The sequence below is a fragment of the Panthera pardus genome, unplaced genomic scaffold (genome assembly GCF_024362965.1).
Source record: "Panthera pardus isolate Hobbes unplaced genomic scaffold, ASM2436296v1 HiC_scaffold_13, whole genome shotgun sequence".
Lineage (NCBI taxonomy): Eukaryota > Metazoa > Chordata > Mammalia > Carnivora > Felidae > Panthera > Panthera pardus.
Genome location: NW_026526688.1, coordinates 200,490,949 through 200,518,718, shown reverse-complemented (window position 1 = coordinate 200,518,718; position 27,770 = coordinate 200,490,949). Strand labels below are relative to the sequence as shown.

General features: G+C 51.6%; 1 protein-coding gene across 3 annotated transcripts in view; it reads right to left on the bottom strand.

Moving 5' to 3' along the window:
- Positions 1-27,770, bottom strand: part of TBC1D14 (TBC1 domain family member 14) — a 95,959-nt gene that overhangs the window by 54,917 nt on the left and 13,272 nt on the right. For all 3 annotated transcript variants that reach the window (XM_019453771.2, XM_019453772.2, XM_019453773.2), the window contains exon 2: positions 3,383-3,503. In XM_019453771.2, coding sequence (XP_019309316.2) covers positions 3,383-3,503 — 121 coding nt within the window. The remainder of the gene's footprint in view (positions 1-3,382; positions 3,504-27,770) is intronic.

Here is a 27,770-nt window from a genome sequence, read left to right as displayed (position 1 = left end):
ATGGCAGCTATGTCTGTGTCAGACTCAAGTGGAGGGAATCTGGCCCAGTTACAACGAAGTCACGTGTGTCCCACGTGCCCCGGGCAAACCACAAGCAGCCCTGACCACTCGCCGGGCCTCTTTCTGAATTAAACGTCACAACAGCCTCTCCTCAAGTACTCACTCTGGGCCACTCCTGGGACAAAAACGGTCCACGTACATCATCTCTTAATTTGTAACAACCCCGTGAGGAGGCACCACAGTGCCCCTTCTGCAGATGAGAAAACCAAGAAGTAACGGCCCACAGTTACACGGATAAGAAGAGGGGATGCTGGAAATCAGACCCAAGTCTGCAAGCCCAGCGACCTCGGCGGGCGTACACACCTGTCCCCCGGGCTCCACCAGGATGCCTCAATTGAGGCACGCCGGCCCGAGGGCTTGTGTGCTCCCGGCGCAAGACCTGGCCTCAACACGGTGCGGTGTCTGCGCACGCGAGTGAAGGGACCTGCGGAGGCCTCAGGCTCACCCTCCCACGCGGTGTCCTGTTTCCTGTTGTTCAAGGTGGACTTGTCCCAGGAAAGAGACGACGACAACAGGAAACGCTCTCCAGCACCTACGACATTCAACGCCGTTCTGAGCACCTGAGGTACATTCAACGCACTTCGTCCTCACCCCTCCGAGGCTGGTCCGGTTACTCTCCAAATTTCAGAGAGGACGAAAATGGGGCTCAGGAGGTTAAGGGACTTGCCCACACAGCCAAACAGTGGCCGAGCTGGAATACGGACTCTGACAGTCTGCCTCCAAAGTCTATGGTCTTACAGCACTACGCGATGGCGCTTCTCTCCGCGAATAAAAACATTCCAAAGAGAAGGGGAGGAGGAACCGGAGTTTCCTACACCTGGCACCGTCTGGCATCACGGGCCTCGGCAGTCGGCGCCGGCTCTGGGCTCTCTAAAGCGTGTGGGTGGACATCTGCGGCAGCCGCCGGCTGCTGTACCCCCACGACAGCAGGTACCCGGCCCTGGATCCCCGTGAGGCCTGGCCAGCCCAGGGAGGGAGGGCCGGAGACACAAAGCACGAGCAAACAGGACACGGGCAGGATTGTATGACCCTTGCCGGTACAATTACATCCTTTATTATTGATGGTTGAAGCCAGACGGTCCTCGTCCCTGCGGTATTGGGTTGCCACATAATTAGAGGACCTAGTCACTCCAGTTCACAGAAATCCTTTAGGTTCAAGAACATAATCCATGTTCACCTTTAAAAAAAAAAAAAAAAAGTACGACAAAGAAAACAAAGAAATTCAAACATGATGTGAGTGACAGTAAGAGTCATGGGAAAATCTCCCTAGGATAATGGTTACTTTTTTCAAAGTGTGGATCTCTTTAAAAATTGTTAAACAGCTTGGCTATTTTGTTTCTAAGAAATTTATGGCAGAGCTTTGCATACAGACTCCTCAAATTTTAATTGTGTGCTATTGTAATAAGCCTACGCAAGGAGCGCTTCAGAATCCAAATGTAACAACCCGTAAAAATGAATTCCAACACCCAAGTACTTCGCGAGCCTCTGGGGTCCAGATGACCGCTCTGGGGAACGTCAGATGACATTCAGAACACATTTAGTTTGCCGAGGCTTTCACAAAATGAAACAGGCGCGCATCCACCGCGTGGCTGGGGCCAGAGCCCCGGGATGTGCTCCCCGCCTCGCCCCACACGCCGCACCGCTGTACCTAACACGTTTAATACTCAAAGGGGCCGTCCTCTGCAACCGCGCGAGCGCCACGCGGGGCCAGCCCCACTTCCCCTCCTCTGGACCAGTCCAGGAGCCACATTCTTGCCAGGGCAACGCCATCACGGCTCACACGAGTAAAACCCTCCAGGGACATCACCTCACGCGGGCCCCACAGACAGCCCCTCTCACTGCTCCCTGGGCCCGGGCTGCCACTGCCCCTTAGCACAGGCCGCCCCCACCGCCTGCGGCCCCTTCCCTGCCGAGGCAGAGGAGCAGCGAGGGCCCTGGGGCTGGGTTCCGGCCCTGCCCAAGTCACCGAGCCTGTCTAAGTGCTCCTTCCGTGAAATGAGGACGGTAATAGTACTTTCTTGAGAAGACTGTTACGACTTTTAAATGAACCAGACACCCAAGTGCTGACTCATCTGAAACCAGCACACAACAATCGCTCATGATCCCTGTTGTTAATAACTCCGTCACACCTTTGACCTCAACCTCGTGTGCAGCCTTGCCCAGCAGGCCGTGCCCCTGCCCCCACACACGCCCGTCCTGCTCCTTTCCATACCCGCCCTGGAGTCCTCTCCTCACCAGAGGGGAGCTCTCCAGCACGGTGCTGTGTGAGCCCTGTAAGCCCAGGGCCACGCACGAGGCCCGGCACTCACTAGGTCCTCCAAAGTATTTAGCAGGGGCGCCTGCGGGGGGGGGTCTGTCGGTTAAGCGTCTGACTTCGGCTCAGGTCATGAACTCATGGTTCGTGGGTTCGAGCCCCTCGTCAGGCTCTGTGCTGACAGCTCAGAGCCCGGAGCCTGCTTCGGATTCTATGTGTCCCTCTCTCTCTGCCCCCGCCCTGCGCGCGCTCAGTCTCTCTCTCAAAAATAAATAAAGGTTTAGAGAAAAAAAGTATCTACTAAGCAACTGCCAATGGATACAAAACTGAGGCTGGAGGGGTCGGCCTGCCGGGGACAGTGTCACAGCACCGGCAAACGGCAGAGGTGAGGGTGGTTGGGACTCAGAGCCCTGGAGAAGACACAGGCTGTCACAGTCAGAGCTTCCAAGGCCACAGAGGCCCCTGGCCCCGCTGAGTCTGGGCACGAACCTTCTTTGCAAGGACAAGCACATGTCTCCAGCCGCTGGCATCGCCCCCTGCTCGGGGACGGAGGCAGCCTGGCGGTGACGAGACGCCACAGGCCTGGCCTGGCCCCTGAACCCTGTGCCCTCCCCACCTCAGACAAGTAGGCAGCCTGTGAGCCAGCAAGGGGAAGGGGATCATCCTACAGCCTGGGTGAACAATGGCCCTTGCATTCCTGGCCAAATCAGCACCGGAAGGATTGAGCTCCAAGAAACCCATGGGATCAGAGGGCAAGAACCCTTTAATATCAAACATCATTAACACACCTCTGACAACAAACACATTTACAACTCTTGCTGGAAAAACTGATCAAATTGGGTTATAAAGATCTAGAGCCCCGCTATCTCTTTCCTATACGCATGCTGTGAGCTACAGGAAATGAAAAAGGTTAAAGTCATCAACATTCTGAAGACAGACTTACATTTTAGGAACTTGGCATGCAGATTAACACAGTTTTCCAATTTCAAAGCCTCAATAAAGGCCATTTTTACAAGGTTCATAAATATATGCTAATAACACGTTTCTGTGTTTTTATACCTTGTATACCTTTTGTATTTTCTTTGAATCTTTCTGAGCATTCTCTCGGAGTGGTACTTTTCCAAATAACTTCCATCCCAAGTCATTCTGTCTGTCAAGTCTTGCATTCTGTTTTCTAGCAAGCAAATTCCTACAGGAAGAAAATAAGACGGTTAGGAAACTTCTGGGCATTTACAAAAATACCACGACAACGAGTCACTCTTGAATGAACACAAGTAGACTTTCCTTTGAGACAACGTGATGAACCACAAGCTTTAATTCTTCAGGTGTGATTTTTCACGTAAGACACAGAATTACGCAGCAAGGAAAAAGCCCTTAAGCCACAAATAAGTTTTTTGTTGTTCCACTGTTACAGGTACAAATTCTATAACTTAAAGTAAGGAAACACCTCATACTATAACAAAGTCTGTAACAAAAGTGACCTTTAAAGTCAGACCGAACTGAATTGAAACTTGGCCTCAACACTCACTAGCTATGTAACTCTGACCAGTACATTAACCTTTCTAAGCTTGTTTCCTTGTGTTTAACAAGGGTCTTTGCGGGAATTAGAATTACAGGTACACAATCAGTGCTTAATAAGAGCTGCTAGGGGCGCCCAGGGGGGCTCAGTCAGCTGAGTGTCCGACTCTAGATTTTGGCTCAGGTCACGATCTCATGGTTCGTGAGACAGAGCCCCATGCTGGGCTCTGTGCTAACAGTGCGGAGCCTGCTTGGGATTCTCTCTTCCTTTCTCTGACCCTCTCCTGCTCATGCCTCTTTCTCTGTCTCTCAAAATAAATAACCTTTAAAAAAATAAAAAACAGGAGTGCCTGGGTGGCTCAGTCGGTTAAGCGTCCGACTTCGGCTCAGGTCACGATCTCACGGTCTGTGGGTTTGAGCCCCGCGTCGGGCTCTGGGCTGATGGCTCAGAGCCTGGAGCCTGCTTCCGATTCTGTGTCTCCCTCTCTCTCTGCCCCTCCCTCGTTCATGCTCTGTCTCTCTCTGTCTCTCAAAATAAATAACCTTTAAAAAAATAAAAAAATTATATTAAGTCAGAGCTGTTTTAATAATTAACCTCTAGCTCAGTTTAAATTACCTGTGGGGGGCACCTGCTTGGCTCAGTTGGTGGAGCACACACCTCTCAATCTTGGGGTTGTGAGTTTGAGCCCCACCTTGCGCACGGAGCCTACTTAAAATTAATTATCTATAAGGTAAATTTATATTGCCTATTTACAGTCTCCACATATAATGAAAAGAAAACCACTCAAGAGAGAGTCCAAGGTCTTCCGTCCCAACAACATGTAAACAGGTCCCGAATAACACAAATAAATCCCAAATGGTAGTACAAAATAAACTACGTTCTGGAAGGCCCATTCATTCAAAACAAGTGGTTTCCAGGGCTCACTGGAAAGTAGAAGATGAACCCCCAGCAGCTCGTGTGCTAGAAAGTAAGAAAGTGCTGAAAGAAATATAGGGGACACATGTGAAGGGAACGGCAGCCAGCTTGAAACAAGGGCTCCCACTGGCTACATCTGGACCAATCTAACCATCAAGATAAATGATGAGAGCAAGGGACTGTAGTCGCTTGAATGAAACAAAAATCCAAGCACCCACATGGATACAAACAAGAGGAGTTGGAGGGGAAAATGTCGCTGAACAAGCCCAGGAAGACTGATGGAGGCAGGAGAGGAGGGATGGGGGCGAACCTGGTGGCTGACAGCTGCAGGAGGAAGAGGGTTTCCACAGGGCTTGAAAGTATCTCCCACAGATTACGTGTTAATTACAAAGGCAACCCTCCTCAGGCAAGTGCTCGAAGCCGCATTCCCAATGTCAGAGGAGACAGCACAGGCCTGTGGCTCCGATGTGCCCAGAACAGCACACCATATGGGTGGAGGGAGGCAGGCAGACAGACAGACAATCAATCAGAGAAGATCCCTGAAACAACCAACAAAATGTGAATGCGGACCGCGGACTAAGAAACAGCACAGGGTTGACGTTGCATTTCCCGATCCTACAACTGCACAGTCGGTGGTTATGTGAGAGAATGCTCTTGTTCTTAGGGAATATACAGATACATTGAGGGGCAGACAGGCATGGTATCTCCAGCTGATTCTCTTAATGCTTCGAAGAAATACTTACTTGCTCATATGGCACATATACCACACTCACAGAACAGATAAAACGAAGTGAAATACAGAGTGTATCGAAGAAAAGAATACATAGAAGTTCCCTGTGTTTTTCTTGAAACTTTTCAATACATTTGAAATCAAATCAAAATAAAGTCATGGGGCGCCTGGGTGGCTCATCAGGTGAGCGTCCAGCTTCGGCTGAGGTCATGATCTCGCAGTTCCTGGGAGTCCCATGTCAGGCTCCCTGCGGTCAACGTGGAGTCTCCCTCTCTCTCTGCCCCTCCCCTACTTGTGCACACGCACTCGCTCTCAAAAATAAATAAAGCATTAAAAAAATAAAGTTATGAAAACTTTCAGAAAAGGAAACCAATGGTCTCACTGTATTCTCTTCTGTTGTGGTTACAATAGAATCCATTTCAGGAACCGTTTCATAGCCCAAGGCAATTCTATACATACCTTTATAAGAAAGAAACTTTGGTTAAAAAAAAAAAAAGAAAGAAAGAAAGAAACTCTGGGCTATCCCCAGGCCCAGCCTGTGTACCATCTAAGACAGCCATTGGTGAAACACACACGGTTCAAACCGAGCTAAAATGTCAGGCACCCAGAAGGATACTAAGAGCTTGGGCATCCAGAATTCGGTTCATTAACAGCTGACATTTTGCTAAAGAGGAGTTGCCTCTGGAGAAGGGGACTGGGCACAAGGGACTAACGGTGAGGAACCCCAATGCACCTGGAAGGGGAGGGGACAGGAGTGAGGGCTACACCTCCTGATGAACCTCAACCCTATTGTGGAGGGACGCATGTCAGTGAGGGTCTAGAGGGGCAAGGAACGCAATAGAGAACCCCACAGAAGCGACTGGGCATCTGTGCTCCGGGAGGTGGAATGTAAATGTGGTCCTGGTCACAGAGACGGGGCCAGCAGGGGCAAGAGGAACAGAAACATTGGTTTTTCCGTCCACTGGACAACAATGTAAATCTGTACAAATGCAGTGCAGATGAAACTTACCAAAATCATGATTCATGACAGACCGTGACTTATCAAAGGCATCTTTGGCCGTATTATTTTTTGTGGATGGGAGGTTGAGGACCTCGGAACGGACAGGAATCCCTCCCTAGCTTCAGCGGTGTGTCTCACTGGCACAGGGAACAGGTGCCTCTTGCTCCCCTTTCGGGTCGGGGGGTCATCGGAAGGCTGGCATGGACCTGGCTGTTGGGCCCAGGAGGCCAGATGGAACCGAGGACCTGCCTCCTCCCATCATGTGACCAAACCCCACTCCCGGGCAGGTGCAGTGAGAGAACTCAGATGGGGCAGGGAGCGCCCAGTAGCCCTGATGGTTCCCTTTAACCCTGTGCGGTCCTCCTAACCCAGAGGCGCCTTGGGGAAGACACAGCCGTGGATCCCTCAGGCTGTCCCTTCACGAGCCCTGTGCCATAGCCAGTTAGCAGAAGCCCTGGCCCTCAGACAGCCTAAGCGCTCTCATGTAGTGGAGTAGACAGTGGCCATACCAGTATCTGTGACGCCTCACCAGGGGGCAGAACACAGGGACTGCTTGATTCAAGCTTCCTCAAATCCACCTGTCCCACCACCATCTTCGGGAAGTACTCCCGTCCGTCCTGGTTCTGCAGAACCTCTGGACTCACTCTGCAAAGCCGACCCAGACCGGCTGCCGCCCGTCCAACCCCCGGGCCTGGGCTCCCACGGAAGCTATTTCCACAGCACCCACCCTGCTGCTCTGTGCCTGTCGGGTGCACACCCTCTCTCCACACACCTGTCTCTAGGGGTGCGGGCTGCTGGGGGGGCAGGGCAGAGTCACCTCTGCATCCCCAGGATTCCATCCAGCACACAGGAGGCGCTCTATACAAACGGGGCAGCCACATGTGCAGGGGAGGCAGGTGCAGAGCTATGAGGAGGCAGAATGGGACCTCAGCCCATCATCCTCCAACCTGGGGCCTGTGGAGTGAACCACCTCCGAGGGCGGCAGTGATGCCTAAGTGCAAGCTTCCACACACGCTCCAGGTGAAGGGCAAGTCCAGACAAATCAAGGCCCAGGACTAAGAACTAAACAGAGATAAGCTCTGAGCAGGGTTAAGAGAATGCCCTGAAAGAAGGGGCCGTGGAAGATGGGGGGGTGGGGGGGGGCGGGCGGTGAGGGGTTGCTGGGAGAGGAGGGAGGAGGGGCGGAACAGAACACCACAATCTGCTCCCAGGCCAGAGCCCTCCTGGGGGGGCAGCCAGCAGCTGTGCACGAAGGCTGAGGGCAGCGCCCGGAGCACTGTTCCAAGCCGGACACAGAACCAGTCTTGGAGACTCCCTTTGTTTTGCATCCCCAGTAGAGGGCCCTTTGCCCCAGGGCTAGAATCCTTTGCGAAGGAAGAAGCGCTCACTCTACTGGCAGCATCAAGGCTCAGCTGTCGACCTCAATCCAGTCTCTGAAGGGCAGAAACAACACCAAAATGGGCCAGACTCTCACCTGAGCCGGAAGGGAATCAAATCAGCAAGGGCCAATAAACAACCAGTGGGTCCTCAATCCGCAGGGCACAATGACACGGTCTAACCAAAGCTGTCGGCATCGGGGTTCCCTGAGAGCCACCCGGGCTCCGGATGCTGAAGCATGCCCCACCCACCCGCACCTCTCACCCACAGGCACCCACCTAGGGGCGGGCATGGCTTTCCTCCTGACTAGCCCCCTTCCTCCAGGATGCCCGCTCACATCCTGCAGCCAGTGGGAGGAGTAATGGCTGAAGGGGAAGCACCGAGGACTTGTCCACAAACGAGGTGAACCCCATTTCTAAGAGGCTGACGAGGGCCTTACAATCCTTCCTGAGCCTCGTCCCAGGAGCACCCCCGCAGGCAGGCGGCCAGAGCGGAGATCTCTCATTCATGCACTGAATTTTTCTGAGGGCCGCACCACAGGAGGCAGTCTTATTTGCTCGGAAACCCTCAGTCTCTCCCCAGGTTAGCTCCAAAGCTCTCACCTGATTTGGCAAGGGTCTGGCCCCTCTTCCCGGTCCTCCTCCTTGGGTCATTTGGGGCCGCGCACACATCCAGGCGGGCACACAGCCTGTCACCCCACCCCACCCCCACCCCCCAGTGTGCTTGCCCCACCCTTTCTTCAGGTGTCCCTGGAGCACAGGACCAAGATCCATCAGGTTCTGGGCCCCTGCAGAACTCCCGCTGCATCTACCATGATGCTCCAGAAATCTCTCCGCCACACAGTGGGCACAGATGGATGGCACCAGCCCTGTCCCCCAAATCCCTTCAATGGCTTCCACCTGTTTGTGGCACCATGGCACATGTCGTTCCCCCAACCCTCAAAGTGCTCCTGAAAGAGGAGACGTGAGGGCCTGCCCCCCACGTGCGTTTCAAGGGTCAAACAAGGCGAGGACCTCACAGGCCTGGCCGACTGTATCACACACACTCAGTTCACGTTCACGACAACAGCAGCTGTTGTCACCATCATCACCGCGTGGCATTTCTCCATGAGGGGACTGACAGCACTGTCCTCCAGCGCAATCCCCTTCAGCCGAGCTAACGCTCTCACCCTGAAGGCATTAGAGAGGGGGGCAGATGAGAGGCGAGGTTTACAGGAATGGTGGGCTGAGGGAAGGTGACCCAGCAGGGGCTGGCCCCACCAGGGATCTGTTGACAACGCCTATCCTATCCGGATGCATTTTCCAACAATGCTGAAGAGGCCTCCGGAAATACACTCTGGGGCTGTCCGTGACTAAGCCACCCCCAACTACAAGGGAAAAGAATAACCCTAAGAGCCTGCAGGAAGCAAAAGAAAAGACCCTTGGGCAGGAAAAGGGAGCCAGGGTTTGACTGGGGCATCTACCCCTGGCTGGAACAATCATTCTTTTCATTTCAATAGGTTAACAACTCAGAGGAAGAGACGTGGGACACCCGTGACAAAGTAAGGCTAAAAACAATGGCGTGTCAATTTCTGCCTGCCGGCCCTCCTGCCTGCTGTGGAGTGCCACCCACAAGTGAGGGGCATCATCAGTAGCAGGGGCAAGATCAGGCACGGACACAGGTAACTGGGACGAAATGGACTATCAGGACCTGGTCATCACCAAGACCAGTCGGGCACGGCTTTGCGCAGACTCTGACCGGTGCTCCCTTTCCTCCAACTCCCCCACGCTATAAGCCACAGGATCCTTCCTTCGCCAGGCTTGTCCAGTGCCTTATCATGTGGCTTATGGTGCTTATACTTCCCACAGGCAGGAAGCAGAGGGGGCTGACATGTGACAAGGGGCAAAGCGGGGCGAGTGGGGAAACATACAACCTGGAGACCTGAACGCCCCACGCCTCCCGACAGAGGGGTCAGGCCCTCACCGCCCAGGACGGGCCACCAGCCACACAGGCTGCTGAACACATGACAAATGTGCGTGTCATTGCGCTGAAATGCGCCAGCTGGGACAGAGAGTTCTTCAAAGTGTCAAAAAAGACCGAAAACTACCCAGGGGTTCATGACATGTCCATATACATCAGTAAGAAGGGTCAGGGGATAGCCTGGCTGGCTCCGTTGGTAGAGCATGTGATTCCCAATCTTGGGGTCATGAGTTCAAGCCCACACAGGGTGTAGAGATTACTTAAATAAATCAAACCTTTTTTTAAAAAAAGGGGGTCAGGGCCATTTTTTTGAAGGACCAACATCTATTCGTCGTTAAAGGCAAAAAGCGAAGCGCGTAACAGCGTAAAGCACACCACACAGTACGTGTACCTGCGTTGCTCGTACCAGCACAGACTACCTCTGGGAGAAGACAGAAATGGGCATTCTGTGCTCGTGCAACAGCTTACCCGGTGGCACGGTGCAGAAACAAAACTCTTCACCACACACTCTACAGCACTTTCTGGATTTTGTACCATGCAAGCGTATCGCCTATTGGAGAAAGTTAACAGGGGCACCTTGGGTGGCTCAGACGGTTAAGCATCCAACTCGGATTTCGGCTCAGGTCGTGATCTCACAGTTTGTGAGTCTGAGCCCCATGTCGGGCTCTGCACTGACGGTGTGGAGCCTGCTTGGAGTTCTCTCTTTCTCTCTCTGTCTCTGCCCCTCCCCTGCTCACACACACTCCCTCTCTCATAAATAAATGAACTTAAAAAAAAAAAAAAAAAAGGAAGAAAAAAGTTCTTATATAAAGAAGCCGTTGCTAAATTAGGGATTTCTGCCGATAAGAAAGGAAGCGAGGGGTGCCTGGCTGGCTCAGTCGGTGGGGCGTGCAACTCTTATCTCGGGGGTGGTACGTTCCAACCCCATGCCGGGTGTAGAGATTACTAAAAAACAGAAAAAGAGAAAATTAGTGCTTCTGCACCACCCCCACCCCCATCTTCCAAATCAGGAAGGCTTTATCCAACCCCAGAACAGTGCCCAATTTTTCTGCCCGTCCCCAGTAAGGCTAGGTGGCGAGCGCCAGGAGCCCCTGCTGTGTCGGGTGGCAAGTGCCCTAACCAACAAAAAGCTGGAGAGCAAGTGAAACGGTCAGTGATGCTGCACTGGTACAAACAATAAACACTTAGAAAAGAGAAGTGAAACCGTATGGAGCGGCACCTGGGAAGGCACTGGCGGCTCAGCCCACGTGGCTCATGCACCCGCTCTGCCCTGTGCTTCACGACCCCAGCCGTGAGCCGGAGCCCAAGGAGAACGGCCTACCTCCTACAAGGTAGGTAAGTTCCTAAGGTCGCCCACCAGGGACTCAGACCCCCGCCCTTCCAGGCCTCCGCGGTCCGGTGCAGCCTCCGACCACACGGCCGAGAACCCTGGAAGGGCACAGAGCCAGCCCTGTGGTCAGCAGGGCCGTGCACACACACTGCCGTCCACTCCCAGACCTCACACAGACCAGCAAGGCTGCAGGGACATGCGCGCAGGAACACGACAGAACGGCTGAAAGGCAACTGTCACCAAGGGGCCACAGGCGTACTTGCGGTCCCGTCACGCTGACCTGACCACCCTGCTCCAGCAACTTCAGGCAGAGGCAGAACGGGGGCCTTCCTGGTGAGAGGCCCCCAAATCTGAACCCCAGGTTCCCAGCACGGGCAGCTCAGGTGCTTATCTGCTCCAAGAAAACTGCAAGATGGGACATGACTTTGTTACCACCTATTCCTGGCTGAGAAGTGATGCACAGGAGGCTACAAGGGGCCTAGCTGTGGCTCCAATCGGGGCTCCCCACCCCACCCAACCTCCCCAGCCTCAGGGCCCCACCTCCCACCCCACTGCCCACCCCACCCTCCACCCCCACCCCCTACCCTCAGGACCACACCCCCCACCAAAGCAGCAAAGGCCCAGGGCCTCATGGTTTTCATCTGTAAATGGAGATAACAAGTCTCGGGAGAACTAAGTGAAATAACACACAACTCATCGGGGCAGGTGTGTGTGCAGGGGCCACAAGGAGAGGTGACACGCTGGGAGCCTGTGTTTTCTGCCTGCACAGAGTTTTCCAGCTGGAAATATTTATCAGCATTTTTAAATATCGAGAAATCAAAGAAAAACCTGGGCTTCTGGCTTCTCCTGACATACCGTAAGAGCTGGCCACACGGGCACGTGTTCCCGCACGACAACCAGCCAGAGCTAAGCTGTGGGTTCATCTGGGCCGTGCTCCACCTGGTCCTCCACTGCCCACACGTCAGGACACCTGCCACTGCAGTGTCCCCCCTCTCAGCCACCTGCAGGGCCAGATCCCAGTTTTAGGGGGCCTTGAAGCTTATTCATTTGGGGGAATCTTCTAGACATAAAAAAAAAAAAATGTTTAGATATGAACACAAAATTAGGCAGACGTGAGGAGTCCTGAAGGTCAAACATCATTAACATCATAATTCGAACACTGTCCTTTTGGCTTTGGAAACCCGGGACGTGCTTCCATGTGAGGACACTCTAGCGAGGACTTTTTTAATGTTAATTTATTTTTGAGAGAGGGCGCACAAGCAGGAAGGGGGATGGGAGGAGGGACAGAGGATCCGAAGCGGGCTCTGCACTGACAGCAGAGAGCCCGACGCGGGGCTCGAACTCACAAACCCTGAGATCATGACCTGAGCCGAAGTCCGACCCTTACCTGGCTGAGCCACTCAGGTGCCCCCCAGCAAGGACTTCCACCCAAAGTTCCATCTCTCCATTTTTCGACAAGAGACCGTATAGTCTAAGGACAGACCCCCTTTCTTCTTAAATGGTGTGGGGCTGAGGTGGTGCCTTTCAGCCCCGCCCCCACTAACTTTCAGACATTACTGAAGTCAAAATAAGGTGATTCCAGGAACAATCTAGAATGCTAGCTGACAGACAAGATTAGGTGCTGGATCTGGGTCCCTGAACCAGTGTATTTCAAAGCACGGGAAGTGTGTGCTGAGGGCAGCACCCAGAGCCAGGGCCCTACCTGGTGTAAGCACTCAAATGCCTTGCACGAGAGTTACCAACTTGTTCCTTTATGTGTCTTCATCACAGAATGTAAAGTCCACGAGGGTGAGTCCCGTCTCTTGTGTTTACTGTGGTGCCTCTAGGGCTTAGAACAGTTCCTGGCATACAGGAAAACATGTTTATCGAATACACGCTTTTTGGAGGAATTTTCAGAAAGAACACACAAGAATTATACCTGCCCATTTAAAACAGAGCAAGCCAGGGGGCGCCTGGGTGGCTCAGTCAGTTGAGCCTCTGACTTTGGCTCAGGTCACGATCTCACCTGTCTGTGAGTTCAGGCCCCGCATCGGGCTCTGTGCGGACAGCTCAGAGCCTGGAGTCTGTCTCAGATTCTGGGTCTCCCTCTGCCCCTCCCCGGCTCCCGCTCTGTCTCTGAAAAATGAACGAACCTTAAAAAAATAAAATAAAATGAAATGAAACAGAGGAAGCCAGCATTCAGAGAGGTTGGGGAGTCCTGCCCAGAGACACACAGAGCAACACGGAACCACGACTTGGACCCGAACATCCACGGCTGCTGCCCGGCAGCTGTCCACACTGCCCCAGAAGGTGGAGGACGGCGGGGGTGGAAGGGCGCAGCCCTGCCCGACCTGGAGGAGCAGGTTCCACGGGCCACAGACACTCAGCAGGGACTGCTCAAAACTCCTTGGAATCTTGGGAAATAAACCTCCAAAGTCCTCCTCCTTCAAGATACTGTGCATGTGAACTCCAGGTTGTAATTCGACGGTTCCCTGGGGCTTCTTGCTTTCTCCTTCCTTTTGTGTCTTTGACAAGACATAACCAAAGCTTGTTCCAAAGTCCTCAGAAATCCGCTAAAACACTGTCACGTTCCGTTCCCAGAACAGACGGGTATCTTCTCCACCATTTCCTGAATCACAACCACCCTTCACAGATCACCTGTCAGGGGCCCCGTACCGCGCCTGGCACGTCCCACATATTCTGCGTGAGAGATGGAACTCTGGAGGGAAGCCCTTGCTGGAGGGTCCTCACATGGAGGCACGACCCAGACAGGGATCACGGTCCACCCACATGGCACAGACAGGAAACAGAGTCTCGGCGAGGCTAAGGAATTTGCTCCTGAAGGGACATCTAAATCCTGCCACTCCTCCGGGGTAGAGAAGGCAAAAACGGTAAATGATTCCTCCAAAGCCTATTTCTTACTGTTTTTTTTTTTTCCAGATCTCCACCATCAGAAATCAACATGCCCCACTGCCACATCTATTTGAAAAGGCCAGCCCACTCAACCGTCACAGGCACACAGGACACAAAACCGCGTCCTACAAACCCAACCTCCTGTGTGATAAAACCCCATCTGCCCTACAGGAAATATGAGGCGACTGAGACAGACACTGAGGTGTTCTTACTGTGGCCAAACAGCAGGCCCAACGCTCCTAGTCGCGCACACAGTCACAAGTACCCGAGAGCTAGAAATATTCGGCGTCTCTCTTCCTTCAGAAAATGTTAGCCAAGGAGCCTCTGATGTTATCAAGTTGGTCCCTAAAACCGGAGGGAACAGCCAACACGGGAGTGCAGCGAGCATCAGACGGCACGCGCACACACACCGAGGCCCCTGGCTCCTGGGGCCCGCAGGCCCTCGCTGGAGCCTCGGGACCACACCCCTTCGAAACTCAGAAATGACTCTGCCCGACGGGGGCAGGGGTGCTGAATCACACCAAAACCTACAGACGTGGCAAAATCCGAGCTCCAGGTAGGCCTCCGATGACAAAAGGGAAAGCAAGAGGGGCGAGATTGCAACCACAAACCTGTCCACGAACAGCAGCGCGGGGGAGACAGCCATGGCGTCTACGGGAGCCACACGCCTCCGAAAGGCCAGCCCCACAAGTGCAGACTGCTCCTGGGCGACATTCCCGGAGCCGGGAGCCGGAGCCACAGTCCCAGGGAGGCACCCTGGGCGCCCTTCCGGGCCCTGCAGCACAGTCTGGAAGGTAAGGCACGCAGGACGGGGCGGACCAGCTGGGAGGGCAGAGGGCGGGGGCGGGCAGGGCTCTGACTCCGAACTAGTCCCAGGGAGGGAGGAGGGCGGGCAGTCGGGGAAGGAAAGCCGGTGTGACCAGGTGGGTTCCCGGGGGGCCCTCGCATCTCTGCAGAGACCACAGCCACCCCTGCCAGGGGAGGCCAACTGGCCACAGGACCCACAGGCATCTCTGACTGAGAAATAAAGCGAAATCCCCATTTGGAACAACCTCGAGCGTCTCCTGTGTGCCCGACACGGCACTTTCTGGAAGAAGCGATCAGGTATTCAGGTGAGTTCCAACACTGTCACATAAGTTCCCGTCAAAAACTTGCATTAGAACCATCACTAGGGGCGCCTGGGTGGCTCAGGAGGTTAAGTGTCCGACTTTGGCTCAGGTCATGATCTCACGGTCTGTGGGTTCAAGCCCCGCGTCAGGCTCTGTGTGGCCAGCTCAGAGCCTGGAGCCTGCTTCGGATTCTGTGTCTCCCTCTCTCTCTGCCTCTCTCCCGCTCACACTCTGTCAAAAATAAAAACATTTTTTAAAAAAGTTTTTTTTAAAAGCACCATCACTAGATGGGGGCACCTGGCTGCTCGGTCAGTAGAGCCTGGGACTCTTGATCTCGGGGTTCTAAGTTGGAGCCCCATGTTGGGTGTGGAAATTACTTAAAAAAAAATCTTAAAGAAAAAAAAAGTGCCATCACTAGAGTATTCTCCCACCTTCATGACTCCAAATACCATTAGGTATTAAAAAAGGACAAGCTCTAACTAACAACTTCAAGGTCAACAAAAATGATCTACTCTAAACCCACAAGAAGTGACACAGGTAGGCTCTCCCTTGGGGCATCATTAAGCCTCGCTCAATCACGTGCCAACACTAACCCATGGTAAAAAGTCCTCCACACGCCCCAGCCAGGGTCCTCCGTCTAATGATCAGCCCTGCCAGTGTGTTTGTGTGTTCACAACTGCACAAGAAATGTCTGACTAGAGAAAGTCAGTAGATGGCCATCTCCAGCAAGAGGAGGTGGTGAGGGGCAAAGAGAGAAATTGTACTCTCACTTTGCGAACTTCTGTTGTTGCTGGGTGGCTCAGTCATCAAGCATCTGACTTGGCTGGGCTCACATCACGATCTCACGGGTCATGAGTTCGAGCCCCACTTCGGATGCACTCGAGCCCTGCTTCGGGCGAACATGAGCCCCACTTTGGGCGAGCCCCGTTTCTCTCTCTCTGCCCCTTGCTCACTTGCACCTTCTCTCGTCCTTTCTCAAAAACAAACACACAAAACACCAATTTCTGTTACTGCTTTAAAAATCCCAAACGGGCATGTGTTACTTTTGCAATCAAAAAGAAAAGAAGAGGGGCGCCTGGGTGGCGCAGTCGGTTAAGCGTCCGACTTCAGCCAGGTCACGATCTCGCGGTCCGTGAGTTCGAGCCCCGCGTCAGGCTCTGGGCTGATGGCTCGGAACCTGGAGCCTGTTTCCGATTCTGTGTCTCCCTTTCTCTCTGCCCCTCCCCCGTTCATGCTCTGTCTCTCTCTGTCCCAAAAATAAATAAAAAACGTTGAAAAAAAAATTTTAAAATAAAAAAAGAAAAGAAGACAGACGATCGAATCTGAGAGGCAACCCGGCGCTGGAGTGGTCCTGAGTGCTGAGTCTGCTGGGCTCCGGGAACGAAAGCCCTGCCCCAGCGCAGCTGGTGGCGGGGAGGTGCTGGCTAAGGAATAGACTCTAGCCATGGATCCCACAGCGGGGACCTGGACCAGAGGCAGGCCTGGGAACGAGCTGGAAACAAATTCTTGAGCCCCCTGCACCAACTGAATCACACTCTGGGATAAAGCCCAGCAAGCCCTGTTTGAATGAGCCCCCCGTGTGGCTCCGATGCTCACGCGTTTGAGAAGGACTGTTCGGACTATGTTTACACACTTAAATCTCCTGCTACCTTGCTGGAAACTTCTGGTCCATTCCTCCCTACCACAGGAGTGGAGTCCACATCTGCTGGTCCGGCTCGGGAGTTACCGATCACTCATCCAGCTGCCAGAGGGACACGCTAGTCAAAGTCCCTCCCCTTCCTTCCTTCCCTCAGGTTCACTCCCAGGACTCTCTGGGCTCCCCTGCACCAGCGTCCTACAGCTGCACCTGCCCACATCCCTCCTAATTCTTCCCCCACCTGCACCACTCAGGCTTTACCCACTACACCTCAGCAAAACAAACAAAATCCAAAAATACCTATATTTTAAAAACTACCAAGAAAACTCAGGTCCAAATGGCCTCACTAGTGAATTCTTCCAAATATTTAAGAAGAAATACACGAACTCTTTCAGAGAACAAACCTTTTATTCCACCCCCAACCCCCAAACGAAATGTATTAACTAGGTCATTCAATAAACACATTTGTAAGCATTATTAGCCAAGAAAAAATGTATTCAACTACACTTTCTGATGCCCCTAGAGGATCATTTGACATAAAGAGAGAGAGAGTGTGTGTGTGTGTGTGTGTGTGTGTGTGTGTGTGTATTTAAAAACTTCCCCCATGAAGGCCTTTTTTTTTTTTTAAGTTTATTTATTTGTTTTGAGACAGAGAATCCCAATCAGGCTCCGTGCTGTCAGCACAAAGCCCGATGTGGGGCTCTATCTCATGAACCATGGGATCATGACCTGAGCCGAAATCAAGAGCTGGACACTTAACTGAGCCACCCGGGTGCCCATTTCATTATTTTTTAAAATTCGTACACAATAAAAGTGAGCTTTTTGGTGTACACTTCTATGAGCTGTAACACACTGGTAGGTTCATCCAACTACCAGAGAAAAATCTTATAGCAACTTTGAGAAACAGAACACTCAACCCATTTTAGAAAGCCAGCATAATCCTGATACCAAAACCTGACGAGGGCATTGAAAGAAAGGAAAAGTTACAGGTCATGCTCTAATGAATATAGACAGAAAATTCATAAAATATTAGCAAATCAAATCCAGGGACAGATATGAAAGGATGATATGCCATAAATAAGTTGGGATTTTTCCAAGAATGCAAATTTAGCTTACTTAACATTAGAAAAATACAATGTTACTTATCCCAAACAAAATAAAGGAGAAAACACACATAATCATCAACAGATGCAGGAAAAAAAGCATTTGCTAAATAATGCAACACATTCATGACTTTTTTTTAAATCATAAAACCAGGAATAAAAAGGAAACCTCCTTAACCTGATAAAAGGTATCTAATAAAAAGTACGGTGTCTGATAAGAGGTGTCCTAACAGCAAACATCACACTCCACGGGCAGATGGCGAAAGCTCTCCCAGAGACCAGGACCCACACGGGATTTCTGCCAACACCACTCCAGTGCGGCACCGCATGGGAGTTCCTACTCACGCGTATGGAGAAAACAAAGGGAAAGGCATGACAATTGGAAGAAGTGAAACTCATCCACAGACCACATCATTTTCTACAAAGAAAATCCAAAAGAATCCCAGATAAACTATTAGAATAACTCAACATAGCAAGACTGCAGGATTCGAGTTCTATATACAAAATTAACTGCATTTCCAGCATTTATAAAATGGCATCCGTAAAACCATCAAAAATTTACACAGATCTTGGAATAAATTTAATGAAAGAAATGCAAGACCTTTACATTTTAAAAAAAAAAACTATAAAATATTGTGGAAAAGTTACAGGAAATCAAAATAAATGGAGAAAATACCATATTCAGAGATAAGAAGCTTGCACACAGGAAAAAATGATCAACAGATTCAATGTAATCGCAAAGAAAACTGCAGCTTTTGGGGAGCCTGGGGGGCTCAGTCGGTTAACCATCCAACTCTTGAGTTCAGCGCAGGTCACATGACCTCACAGTTTGTGAGACTGAGCCCTGAGTCGGCCTCTGTGCTGACCGCTCCAGACCTGCTTGGGACTCTCTCTCTCCCTCTCTCTCTACCCCTCCCCAATCCCTCCTCTCTTTCTCAGTAAATAAACTTTTAGAAAAATTTTTTCTAACTGCAGATTTTTTGGTGGTAATTGCCAAGCTGATTTTAAAATTTATATGGAAATGCAAAGTATGTAGAAGATGGAAAATAATCTTTTACTTTTTAAATTTCTTTTTAAAAGTTTATTTATTTATTTATTTATTTTGAGAGAGACAGAGACCGTGTAAGCTGGGTAGGGGAAAAGAGACAGGGAGACAGAGAATCCCAAGCAGGCTCCACACTGTCAGCACAGAGGCCGACACGGGGCTCAATCTCACAAACCGTGAGATCAGGACCTGAGCTGGAACCAAGAGTCAGACTCTCAATCAGCTGAGCGCCACCCCCCCACCCCCCTCGGCGCCCTGAGTCAAAATAATCTTAAAGAACAAAGAAGTAGAAGGACTCATTCTATCAGATAGCAAGACCTATTACATAGTTATTATTAGTGAGAAATGGAACATATATGGTCACCTGATTTATTTCAAAGGTTCAACGAGAAAGATGGTCTTTATAGCAAATAACCAATACCTCACACTACAGAAAATTAATTCTGATGGATCATGGATCTAGTTGGAAACGGCAAAACAAGGCTTCTGGAAGAGAACAAAAAAATCTCTTCAACAAATACAAACAGGCATTAACCATTAAATGAAAGATTCTGTCAATTAGAATTCATTAAAATTAAGAACTTCTGTTCGCTAAGAAAAAAAAACATTAAGAGAATGAAAAGGTAAGCTAGGGTGTAGAATATATCTGCAACACATCTCACAAAAGACTGTTATCCTGAATATATAAAGTATGCCTACAAGTCAATAAGACAACTGCAGGGGGCGCCTGGGTGGCTCATTTGGTTGAGCGGCTGACTTCGGCCCAGGTCATGATCTCGCAGTTTGTGAGCTCGAGCCTCGCATCAGGCTCTATGTTGACCGCTCGGAGCCTGGAGCCTGCCTTGGATTCTCCGTCTCCCTCTCTCTCTGCACCACCCCCCCCCCCCCCCCCCCGCGCTCGCACTCTGCCTCTCTCATAAATAAACATTAAAAAAAATTAACAACAACAATAAAAAAGATAACTGTAGGCACTTCACAAAAGAAGATTCCAAATAGTAAAATTTGAAAAGATGCACCCAACCCTTAGTCGTCAGGAAAATCCAAGTTGAAGCCAAACACAATACCCTTTACCTAAACTTCTATCACCGGAATGGCAAAACCAAAAAGCCGACAACACCAAATTCTGGAGAGGCCGTGTGGCGCCCAGAACTCCTGCACCCTCGTCCAAGTATGTGCAAGGGCACTGCGGTACCACCGCCCTGGAAGAGCACTCAGCAGCGTCCGCTAAAGCACCCCGGTACAGATGCACCGAAACACATGAGCGAGAACACTGTGACCAGCGTTCTCCCTGGTTGTCAAAAACGGACCAGATCCAACGTCCCCCTGCAGAGAACATTCAGCGGTACATCTGTACACCCCGAAACTATCCATAATGAAAGAAAATGAACGCTGCCACACAGTAACAACCCAGGCGAACGTCACACAAGGTTGAGCGAAGAAAGCCAGACACAAAGTATGTGCCATATGACTCCAGGTAGCCAAAGTCAAAAAAAAAAAAAAAAAAAAGGGGGGGGACAACTAATCTACAGCGATAGAAGTCACAAGTCACAACAGCGGTTGCCCTTGGGGAGTGAGGGACAGACAGGGGAGGTACAGGATGGAGACGTGGGGGGCAGGGGGTGCCGGTCACACTCTCTACAGGGCACACGTGTGAACGGGCTTCCTCCGTCCACTTTGGTCATCACCAGCTCAGCTCAAACCCCGCTCCTCTCCTCGGGAGCCTTCCTGGCTGACGGGCCCCTCCCCACCTCACCCCTCCCGTGCGCCCCCAGGCCCCGTGCGCACTTCTGTCGGCAGAGGGCTGGGGGTGTGTTTCAGTTACTTCCGCCTCACTTCCCGCCGCCCTGGGGGCAGGGAAGGCACGTCCTACTTGGCCTTTGCACCCCCCAGGGCCTGGCATAAAACCTGCGGGACAGTCCGCAGCACAGGTCAGTCATTAACTAACGCTGACACGCGCCCCGGGCTGTGTGCCTCTCCCTGAGAAGTCACCGGGTCCACAAGACCCGTGCGTGCCTGCGTCACACGGCCTCCTTGAGATCTCCTTCAAACATGCCCCAGCAGTTAGACACAGGGCACAAGTTACACGGGGAGGCCCTGTCTGACATCAGCTTAGGTTTTCACGAGGAGAGAGAGGGCAGGGCGAAAACCCTGTATGACGCAGTAGGGAACATTACTTGACTAAGGGCACCAGTGCGAGTTTATTTTTATTAAGCTCTGAGAAGTAAGGAAAGAAAGACGCGCTGCTAGTTAAGGACAGCCTGTAGCGTCACGAGGCAGGAGCCGTCTGGGCAAGCCCGACAGTTGAGAGGTGGCACGAACGGCCACGGTCTTCCGATTTTAGGAACCTCAAGGAGGAAGAGCTGACCTAAGGCGCGCGTAGCACGCACGGGATTCCGTGCCAGGCAGACCTGGGCTCACATGCCAGCCTCGGCACACGCTGACTCCGGGTAAGACACGAACCACCTCTCAGTTTCCCACCTGCAGAACGGAGTCACCCCCCTCGCTTTCCAGGTTCGGGACTGTCGCGTGCGCTTGCCCGTCATGCTAAGGGCAGCTTCTTTTTCATTCAACAAATACACGGCGAGCGCCAGCCACGCACGTCCCGGGGCCCGCCGCATCGAGTGCACGGAATACAATCACCGGTGACCCGGGACACAGGCCCTCAACCTCGAGGGGCTTATGTATGATTTTCCTTGTCTCGAGGACGGGGAAATTCAGAGCTATCACCTTGCCTGAGGTCACACGGTCAACTGAAAGGGCCTGGATTTGGACTCACTCCATACCTTTCAGCGGTGGTGCTCCATCCTGGCTGCACAGCAGAGCCACCGAGGGAGCTTTTAAAAAATCCCAATGCGGGGCGCCTGGCTGGCTCAGTCAGGTGGGTGTCCGACTTCGGCCCAGGTCACAGTCTGGCAGTCTGTGAGTTCGAGCCCCACGTGGGGCTCTGTGCTGACCGCTGGGAGCCTGGAGCCTGCTTCGGATTCTGTGTCTCCCTCTCTCTCTCTGCCCCTCCCCTACTCACGCTCTGTCTCTGTCTCTCAAAAATAAGTAAATATAAAAAAAAAAAAAAAAAAAAATTAAAAAAAAACAATGCCCAAATGCCACCCCAATAAGGAAAGTAAAACTCACCTCTGAGGGTGGGGCCTGGACACCAATTTCTTTTTTGTTTCCTGGACAATTCTGTCGTGCAGCAAAAGGGCAGAGAACTTTGCTCTTTAACGGATAAACGTTTCCCTTCCCATGTTATCTTGCTTCCTTAGCTGACACTTTATATGAATTCAAGATTAACTCCTTTCCAGCAGCTTCTATGAACAATGAGTTACTATCTTTGAGATTCTGCTTTGAACTACTCCAACAACTGTACTCCCTAAAGCGAAACCAAACTGTCAACACCTGCCGTACGGCGTGAGCTCTTCTAGTCTCTTCCAGTCTCCTGCCTCCACAGAACCAGGCAGTGGGAAGACTCCTCACCCAGGTGGCTTTCGGAGCTCACCTGAGTGTGCCCTCTCCCTCAACGGCGGCAAATCCAGGCCGTGCTCCCAGAAGCCAACAGATCCCTGTCTTCCCTCATATAGAGAAGGGCGCAAAGCAGGCCCTACCCATGTGCGTTTAAAAAGCAAAAAAACAACGCTCTTCCCCGCGGCTCCAGGAATGAGAGTCCGTACTGCGCAACCACACAGAACCACGTCACGCTCTGCTGCCCTAGTGCCAACCAGGAACATGGACGGGGCGTGAGCCGGAGATCAGGGCTGAGTAAGACCCGCACCCTGTCCTGGAGGGGCTCATAGTAGCAGCAAGGCATACAAAACTAGACTAGACTACAGCGAAGGCCCAGGAGAGCAGGTCCAGAGACCATGTGTCTGGAGGAGGTCCCCTCTGTCCTGGGGATGCCAGGAAGGCTTCAGAGGTGTCCGCGTTAAAGATGTACAGAAATGGGCATAGGAGACACAGGGCAGAGGGGAGGGGAGCATCGCGGGCAAAGGCAGGGAAGTGTGAGCCAGCAGGGCTGAGCTCGGGGTCCGTCTCCTGAGCACAAGCAAGGGCCCAGCAGGAGGAGAGGAGATAAACCACAGGCACCTCTTCGTTCTGTAGACTGCAGTACCCAGCAGGGCAAACCCTCCCTCTTACAGCAAGTAACCTGTGGCCAGAGCTAGGACCAATTCTAACGGTCCATCAGCCTTCACGGAGACCATGGACAAAGAGCTCCTGGGGACTCTCCACCATCACCTCGGGCCAGAGCACATCAGAGCCGACCAGGGATGGGGACGGTGGTCAAGGAAACAGGAAGCACTTCTGGGATTCTGTCCCAGGCGATCATGGGAATAGAAAACGCACACTGACATGCACACAGGTAATTTTACCACCCCAAAGCAGGAACAAAATCATTTCCTTATTGTCGGACAAGTAAATGATTCACAAGAAGGAATACCACCAAGACATTAATAAATGTATGAAAATTTCTAATTAGGTGGGGAAATGTAAAAGGCAGGATACCAAACTCACAAATAGCACGCGTTTTCAGGTTTAAAATTCATAAAAAGTCTTTAAGGAAATACGGTAGAAAGGAAAAATTGGTAGTAGGTATAAAAGCGTAAAGGACCAAAATAAAATAGTGAGCATAAAAAAAAAAATAAAATTTTCTGGGGCGCCTGGGTGGCTCGGTCGGTTAAGCATCCGACTCTCGATTTCGGCTCAGGTCATGATCCAGGGCCATGGGATCGAGCCCCGTGTCAGGCTCCATGCTGACTGTGGAGCCTGCTTGGGATTCCCTCCCTCTTCCTCTGTCCCTCCCCACTGACCCCAAGTGCACGTGTGCGCCTCTCTCTCTCTCTCTCACTAAAAATGAAATAAATAAATAAATACTTTTTTAAAAAGATTCTCTCGGTCCCTCTGCTCCTTCCCCAACTCGTGCTCTCTCTAAAATTAAAAAACAAAAAAAACACCAGAAGCCTCTCAGAAGAATGTTCCCCTTCTGCAAACACCACACACTGCAGGTGTGAAACCCACACAGCTGTGCAACCAGACGTGGGAAATCAAACTGTTGGGATGAGTCTTCTCCCAATATCTCGAACAATAATAAAATCGAAAAGGAAAATACATAAAAGTATACCAGATTTATGACTTTTTAAAACTTATAGTCTCCCTAGCATTCGCTTCAGAGTATTTACTGAACAGCTACTAAGTGTCTGCACTGGCTAGGAAAACAAGGAACGAGATGAGGCCTTGCCTTCCAGAAGCTCACGGTCACGGGGGTGGGAAGGGGGTCAGTGCTGTCTCAGAAGTCCAGGGGCTGTGGGATCCAAATGAAGGCCCTGGAAGGGGTTGTGGTGATCAGAGAAGGCTTCCTGGAGAAGGTGTCACTTAAGCTGAATCCTACAGGACAAACGGGACTCGTCAGGCAGAGGGAGAAGGGGCAGAGGTGCAGAGACAAGACAAAGCTGGTTCAGAGGAATCTAAGTACGAAATGGGAGCAGAAAATGGGAGCTGGACGTCTGAGAGGCGGGCAAGGGTGGATCCAGAAGGTTCCTTGTGCCACGCCAAGTGGTTTGGAGTTTCTCCCACAAGTGGTGGGAATTACCATTTTTAAAGGCAAGAGCATAACAATGCATTCGACTCCTCAACTCTAGGCATTTAATCCTCATGAAGAAGGAGGGGCAGGGGTTCAGGAAAACGATCCTAAAAAACGGCCGAGGCTCCCAGCTGTTCGCCAAACCCACTTCCTCACTGGCCTGGGCACTGGCCCCATTCCCCAACCTCCCTCACAGGTAGGTTTGGCCACGTGACCAAGTTCGGACCGACAAACCTCCAGGGGAGTGATGTCTGCCTGGCCCAGGAACCTGCCCCCCCGCCCCATCCTGAGCTTTCCCCTTCTTTGACCTGGTGCAGAGGAGCCCGCAGACCTCGGGCAGCCATCGCCAGAGCCACAGGCCAGCAAGACCTTGGGAGAGAACTTCCACTGTGCTCACTTCAGGCTTCTACAGCAGCTGACAGCCACACAAGTCGATACGTACTCATGTGTCCCCCCCACCAACTCTGACCACCACTCAGTTTCTTCTGTTTTAAAAAATAACTGTTCCAAGGAACTTCTAAGAGGAATAAAACGTGCTCAATCCAGGATACGGACTTCTCAGGTGCTGGGACAAGGGCTGATCCTGGGCACACGGGTCCTCACCCACCTGGCCTCCCTCGGGTTTCTTCTTCCCCGGGCCAGGCTCCCTTCCCCCTCTGCACAACTTGCCTGCTGTGGCAGACGCCACACCCTCTGGACCTCTTACCCCTTCGGGTGGGGAGTGTGTTTCACACCCAAATCTGAAGTCTAAAGGAAATCAGGACCTAAATCCAAACCCTAGTTTTCAAACTCCTGCAAACGTTTTCTATTCCTGTAACGCTGGGTGCACAGAGCCTACGTTTGAAAAGGCTCTGGCTGGAAGCAAAGGGGAATTAGCGGGGAAACTGGACCTTTTCGGGCCCCAAACGGGTATTAGGCAAATCTGGATGACTCATCACTCTTCCATTTATAGAACCTTACAGGAATCCTGAGATAAACCACAACTACTCACAACAGAGAATCAGCAAAACTGGAAACAAAACAAGTCTCGGTTACAAACTCAGCTCACTTAACATCAACAGGAACTAGCTGATGCGATGTGGCAATCGAGTGAGATGTGTGTGCTCACGGAAAATACAGAAGGCATAACAGAATTTAATGTCACCTGTGCCAAATATTCAGTGTCCTCACAAACAAAATAAATACATATACATTATAGGATAAGCATTGCTGGGTACAAAATAGAACCAAATAGCTTTAATTAAACATCGTTTAAATGTTTGTGTTATTCCACGAATATGTTTTAAGTAGAACAGAGTTTTATACCCACCTGGGCAAAGGGAAATTGATTTGTGAGCAGCAAGCAGCTGGTGGCCAAAGAGCTGCTTTGCAGGAATGGGGCTGCCTGTGGGGTTTCTCCAAAGCCCCAACCCCCTATCCTCCCACAAAGTGGCCTGCATCTGTTACGGAATCACCCCTCCCAGGCTGACCACAACCTCACCAAGGGCAGAAGGAAGGCAGACTGGCAGCAGACTGGCAAAGTACCGAAACACAGAAATCTGGGAGTTCCCGTAAGGACACAGGGTTTGATTTCCCAATAGTGAGAGCACACCGAGGGTGTTCCGTAAACTCAGAGCCCAATGAATCTGGCACAAATACATTCTCCTTTCCCCCACTCCCCAAAACCACCTTGCTTACAGATGTGAAATTTCTTTTAAAAAATTTTTTGTAGTGTTTATTTTTCAGAGAGAGACAGAGAGAGAGAGAGAGAGAGAGAGAGAGAGAGAACGAGTGGGGGAGGGGCAGAGAGAGAGAAAGAGAAAATAAGAGGGGGGAGACACAGAATCAGAAGCAGGATCCAGGCTCTGAGCTGTTGGCACAGAGCCCGACGTGGGGCTCGAACCCACGAATCGTGAGATCATGACCTGAGCCAAAGTCGGATGCTTATCCAACTGAGCCACCCAGGGCCCCAGATGTGAAATTTCTAAGGACCTCAGCACCTCCCAAAAGCCAGGCAGAAACACTACAGAGAAATCAGTGTAGCGTGAAAGGTTTTTCAGGAACACAATATGGCTACTGAGGACAAATAAATACATGTGTAGGCATAAGTTCTTTCCTGGTTCAGTTCATGCCACTCCTGAACGCTACTGTCCCTAACACTCCAGAGTGAAGGTGCCTGCCCTCCCCACCAGAGATGAACAGGAATCTCGATGTCCACACCCAACAAAAAGTGGCTGAACTTTAAAGATTTCTTTCCTCAGGGGCGCTTGGGTGGCTCAGTCAGTTGAGCATCGGGCTCTTGATCTCAGCTTGGGTCTTGATCTCACAGTAGGGAGTTCAAGCCCTGAGTTGGGCTCCATGAAGTCTCCTTAAAAATTCCTTTCCACAGGTACAGAGAAGTTTCCTAACCCATCCGAGGCAAGGAAAATAGATCGTCAGACCCACTGAGACACAGACTTATTTTCCCATTCCCTTGACTTCAACATCTAGTAGAGGGTGGGCTGCATCGTGGGAAATCGACGGTAGCCCACTTTCACGCAAGTCAGCAGTGACACAAAGAAGTCAACCCTGTTCACCCTCCAGGCCTGATGGAATCCTTGTTCCTAGGCTTTCCCTTTCTGCTGCTCGTCTCCTGGGCAAGCCGGCACTTACTAGCATTCACTCACTCGCTCGTTCAAGTGAGAAGCAGGCAAGAAGCCCCTCATAAACTCTGGTGAGGGCACGGCACCATGCCAAGCACCGTGCCAAGCATTGCCTGGTTATCTCCATGCTGGAGATAAGAACCCAAGGTTCAGGAACATAAAGCAATGTGCCCAGCCACCCACCAGAAGGGCAGAACAGATATTCACAACCTGGCCCTACGACGGGACTCTCTGAATGCCCTCCGAGTTCCCTGTCCCCCCCACGCTGGAGGCACGACAGAACACGTCTGAGAGGTGAGGGCCCCGCCCCTCCGCCACGTGAAACTCCCCAGATACTAAGCGTGTACTGGAGCTCAGAGGGTGTCAAACAGGAGCTCGTGCGAGATTCTCAACACTGCGCGGCGGCCGTCTCCCCAGTCCAGGGGAGAGAGCAGGCCGTTCCTCCCCACCCGGCCTGCTTCACCAGCAGGCCACCCTGCCTCGGCTTCCTCCCCTCCCCCCGGACCCTAGCGGAAGGTTCTTCTGCAGGCTTCCTTTGGTTCCATAAACTTCACTTCTGATTCACCTGTTTTCCCAACCACTGTGTGCTGCTTTTATATGTCAACGAGAACAAAGGCTAAAAGTCAAGTCACAGTTGGTCACCTAGACTAT